The 5,200-nt window shown below is 40.6% G+C and overlaps 1 protein-coding gene across 1 annotated transcript in view; it reads right to left on the minus strand.

Annotated features, from left to right (window-relative positions):
- Nucleotides 1-1,947: 1,947 nt before the first annotated feature.
- The window catches only part of LOC118342467 (ribosome biogenesis protein NOP53-like), a 4,290-nt gene continuing 1,037 nt past the window's right edge, over nt 1,948-5,200 (minus strand). The window contains exons 2-7 of the mRNA XM_035681020.1: nt 4,329-4,557; nt 3,549-3,604; nt 3,350-3,445; nt 3,009-3,110; nt 2,752-2,913; nt 1,948-1,968 (exon numbers count right to left, since the gene is read on the minus strand). Coding sequence (XP_035536913.1) covers nt 1,948-1,968; nt 2,752-2,913; nt 3,009-3,110; nt 3,350-3,445; nt 3,549-3,604; nt 4,329-4,557 — 666 coding nt within the window. The remainder of the gene's footprint in view (nt 1,969-2,751; nt 2,914-3,008; nt 3,111-3,349; nt 3,446-3,548; nt 3,605-4,328; nt 4,558-5,200) is intronic.

The following is a 5,200-nucleotide window of genomic DNA, read 5'->3' on the forward strand; positions in this document are numbered from 1 at the left end:
ACATTATCTGTAATGGATACTCCTTTCAGCCGAGTACTCACTCAACCCCAGTGTTGGAAACCGCTGTTTTCATGCCCAAAGATGAAGTGTCAGCTAAAATCCACTGATGTTTAAGACATCAGCAGTTAGATGGGAGGAATTGTGGGGTTTTGAGGGTGCTCTGAGTGCATCAGTGAGTGTTTTTTAGTATCTACTATAGTGCAGAAGGTACAATATTTGAATAAGTACTGTACATTTCCAACGATGTCTATCCTTTGTGTTCTCGTGTATTATATTACTTGTCTCATGATGTATCATTTTGAAATGAAACAATCATACATGTTATAAATAACCTCAACACCTATACATATTATAATTTGTATTGCCTTCTGGCTTCATCCAAGACTTGAACAATCATAACAGTAAGATTTTTTAAGTATTTTGAAATATTGCCAAAGCTACAAGTTTGTCTCTTTTCTTGGGAATGTTTGTTGGAATGACCTCTATTTGTCTGTTTAATTTCACATTCAGTTGATATATTTGATAAAACACATTGCAGTAGTGCAACTAGTGACTTTGGTCACTGTAATGAGCTATTCTTGAGTCTAAATATAACTATATAAAAATGTACATACATCACATAATGAAGCTGCAGTAGGTAACTTTTATACCTACCTGTAACAGCCAATCAGAGCCAAGCAAGACACTTGATTGTTGAGTTTAATTCCCTTGTTGTCAGATACCGAGGCTTAGGGTTGGTGGTTTTAAGATAGTTATTTTCTTAAAACCACTATCTTTCTCGGCTCTGATTGGTTGTTTTTGTTCAGGCCTGGTGGATTCTTACAAACATTAAGCATAGAGAACCAGGAAGAACCTGAATTTTTTTTCACAGTATACATATTCTTTGCTGTACCTACTGTACAGGATATAATGAAAGTTTGTGATACAAATGTTTAACTTTATTTAAGGAAGAAATTCTAAATTTCTAGGGAATACATTTAATATTTGGATAACAGAAATATAATTTAATAGAAGAAATTTTCAATATATAATGCTTTGGCATTTTAATAGATTTTGACAGCACAGATAGTTGAGTCTCATTCCCAGGATATCATATACAGAAAATGGACCCTGGGAATGAGACTGTCCTTACATCTTTCTTGGCTCTGGTTGTTTTTTGGTTCAGGCCTGCGTGGATTCTTGCAAATGCCATTTAGCGAGTGGTTAGCCGGAAGCCAGATGTTTTCAGCAGATGATCTGTCTCATTACTATGCAGGATAATAGAGAAAGCTTCAGAAATAATGAGCAAAATAATTTGATAAATATTTTTTATAAAGCTTCGACCCAGCTGAAGGCTTGAACTCCAACAGCCAGTTTATGCTTGCCCTAATGTGATGTATTTTTGTTGGGACAGCATGATGTTGTGGAAGTAATGAGTGAGACCAATTAGGCTATATTATTTGAGAAAAAGACTGGGGTGATTTAATGATGTGGCAGAAAAGCTGGATTTCTTGGAACATTTGATACTTCATTGCTGAATTTTCTCCTCGAACTCAATTTTATTTGGCAAAGTTGTCAGGCCTGGTGAAAATGGGATACTTCTATGCGTCGCTTTTCGGGGTCGGCCACTAGGTGCGCTACTATCATAAAAAATGCGTTTTAGGCTAATAACTTCTGCATAGTTTGTCGTACATTCAAAAATTTTATACCACGCGCTTCGGTAAGTGCGAGCTAATCTCCCATATTGGCCCCACCCACTTCCTGCTACGGTTTTTTTTTCGTTAGGCATCTTGCACAATTTCAGGCATTGCCACAAGTTACGCTCTTAAAATGAAGAAGTTTATATCTCTGCATCGGCACGTGTGATTAAAATGAAACTTGGTACGATGCTTGCCCATGGCTCCCTGAGGCTCACTAATAAATGTGTCAACGATCCGCCACTAGGTGGCGCTCTGGTGGCATTGTAAATCACTGTGCGGAGACATGAAACTGTGTGGAGACATGAACTACATTACACGTGCCCTGTGAATTTCATATTCTTATAGTGGTGCCTGTAGCTCACATACCAAAAATCGTGTTTGTCGTGTTTGTAGCGCCCCCTACAGGCTTTTAAAAAAACAGCAGCCCCGGCGCCACGTTTCACCGATATGTACGAAACTCGGTAGGCACGTGTAACGTGCCGAGACGTACAAAAAAGCCTCTTGGACCCATACCCCAAACCCCACGGGAAGTCGGGACATTTTCATTTTCGGTGAATTTTTCGCCTTGTATTTGAACAAATTACTCCAAGGAAATTCATTAGATCTGCTTCAAAATTGCTCAGTACAGTTAAAGCACACGTTTGATAACAGTCCCGCCCTGAACACGTCTACATGACAATATTCAGATATAGTGATAGCGCCACCTACTGGCAACAGGAAGTAAGCACTGCATGGCAAGTTTGATCTGATTTACGTGAAATTTTCATGTTTTGGTCCGCACGTGTAACGCCTGCACGTGACGCGGCCCCGCCCAACGCTGCTTGCAGCTTTAATTTTGATTAGTTTATTTGTTTGGGGATCCATCTGAAAATGAAAAAGCTCTGTTTTTGGTTTGTACAGCTTTTTTTTAATAGCAGAATTTAAGCACTTTCAAGGTACTTAAACCATAAACAGAAAAACAAACAAATCTGATGGCTACTTGTTATATTATTATATAGTTTAATTAAATATAGAAGAAATAGAATTAAACATTTCTGAATTACAAGTCTGTAAGTATGAATTGTGTATTTACCTTAATTTTGTCAGCCCTCTCTTTCTTCCTCTGCCTTTCAGTCTTCTTGTCTGCCAGTGAGATGGCTCCCACTGCCACGTCCTCCTCTTCCTCATTAGGAGGTGCCTCTTCTTCATTCTCCTCTTCTACCAGGCCTTCTACCTGCTCTCTCAAGATCGTCTCCTGCAGAACACACAAACACAAAACAGATTAACTATCAAAGACCCACATTAGGAGTTAACCAAACACGATGAACGAGCTGCAACAATCATAGGTACCTCTGTTGCTGTGTCTTCTCTGTTGACAGCCAGCTGTCTCTGTATTTTATCTTCCTCCTTTTGTCTCTTGACCTCCACCTCGTGGGCCTCCTGCAGCAAGGCCTGGGTTCACAGAGAGGGGGAGAGGGATTAACAGTCAGTGCAGGTCATTACAACAAGATATGGTCTTATGGAAATCATTAGAACATAGAAAAACTTAATCAAGACATAAACAGCATAAATAAACTGCATGTATTCTGGATAAACTCAACATGCAAGACCTCTGAAACTGTCATATGCAGGTACATCACTTGTTAAAGATGCTAACAGTGCAAGTCTGCAGGCTGTAGAGTTGGTTTTACCTGATGGGAGAAGAAGTCTGGGTTGTAGGATCCTCCAGGAGCAATCACCTCCACAGCGGGAAGCACAGACGGCTTCTCATTCAGCTTCTCTGGACGCTGCCAAAACAGTGATTTTTGTCAAACTCAAAGCACCACAAAGCACAAACGTGCATTAGTTTAAATCAGACTGTAAGAGGACTTTAACAAAACATTTTCTCACCTTGACACGCTTCTTGCCCGTCTGTTGAAGGTACCAGGAGTCACCTTGATCTTTAGCTACATTAAAAAGAAGAAAATGTTTTCAAATATAAGCATTTGTGTGTGTTAAAGACAGCTGCACAACCTGGCAGTCAGCCCTAGTGCAACATTTCACATTTTCAAAGTCATGCAGTAAATATATCTATCTAGATTACAGCACATTGTTAGATATTTAGCTGGTACTGCTACCAGAAAGAATTGGACTGTGGTACTGCATTTCCCTCCTCAACTTCAATATTTAGTTGTGGTGACCTAAATTGACATTTCACATGCGCACATCAAGCCTTGGGTGTTGCCAAATAGGCCAGCATCCACCAATTGAGAAAATAAAATAAAGCCCTGGTGGCTTCCTCTTTTCGATTCCCTTGATCACCAGCAGCTGGCAGGCATGAGAGGCTTAGCTGAAGAAACTTTTAAATATGCATCCACCGTGCACACCGATTGCCTGCTGTATGGACAATGTAGCTTAGCCTTAGCCTCTAACTCCCACATAGAAGGAAGATGCACAGAACTTTGCACATTTTAGGTCAATATGTTGTCATCATTCAAATTATTATGGATGGTTAAAAATCTATTGCAATATATTGTGGCATGACATCCTCAGATCCCAGACGACTGTTCACACAACAGTCATCTGAGCTCCTATGTGTTGTCTTCACATTCCCATGAAGGAAATACTGGGAGCGCAAGGATGGGATCATCACTGGACGGACAGACAAACACACAGACACACTGCACTCACACTCTTGCCCCCATATGTCATAATAGTCTCTGTCTGGGTTGTTGTTGGCCTCTGTCACTGCCTTCTTGGCCGTCCTGTTGACCGGCCGTCTGTTCAGCAGCTGTTTCTGCCTCCGTGGCACCACGCCTTTGGCTTCCAGCTGCTCAGCCTTCTGGGCGATGCGACGGAGTTTCTTGGCATTAGGTTGCTGATAGGCCAGCACACTGGGGGGTAAAAGCAGAAGGGATGATTAGTTGATAATGAGAGACGGGAGGAGGTAAAGGAAACAGATAACATAATGGAGAAGACTTGAAGCAAAACCAGCAGCTAGCAGTTTAGGCCTGTTTGATTTAACACCGTCTATTTTATGATGTGTGTATATCCTCAGATCCCAGGACACTGTTTACACAACAGTCTCCTGAGCTCCTATGTGTTGTCTTCACATTCCCATGAAGGAAATACTGGGAGCGCAAGGATGAGATCATCACCGGACACACGCAAACATTAAAATAAACAAATGCAAATTGATTGATTTTTCAATACATTTTAAAAATCACAGATTATTTAACTGATACACATATGAACCAGAGGAACACAGAGGGGAAGCCTCCGTCATTGTCTTTTGTTTCTACGGTGATGTCTGACAGCACACCACTTACTTTATTTATGGGCAAGGGTGACAAATTGAGTTAATTTTGCTATGAACACAGATGGTAAAATAGACCTGAACCGGAGTGACATTATCTGTTTTATAGGGCTGCAGCGATTTCTCGAGGAACTCGATCACAAAAAACGATCGAGGAATTTCCTCTGCCTTGAAGCCTTGTTTAATTCAATTTAAAGCTCACGTTTCGCACGGATTCTTTTTAGTGTGACACAACGTGCTTATGTCA

The sequence above is a fragment of the Morone saxatilis genome, unplaced genomic scaffold (assembly GCF_004916995.1).
Source record: "Morone saxatilis isolate NCDOM2014 unplaced genomic scaffold, NCSU_SB_2.0 Contig9, whole genome shotgun sequence".
Classification (NCBI taxonomy): domain Eukaryota; kingdom Metazoa; phylum Chordata; class Actinopteri; family Moronidae; genus Morone; species Morone saxatilis.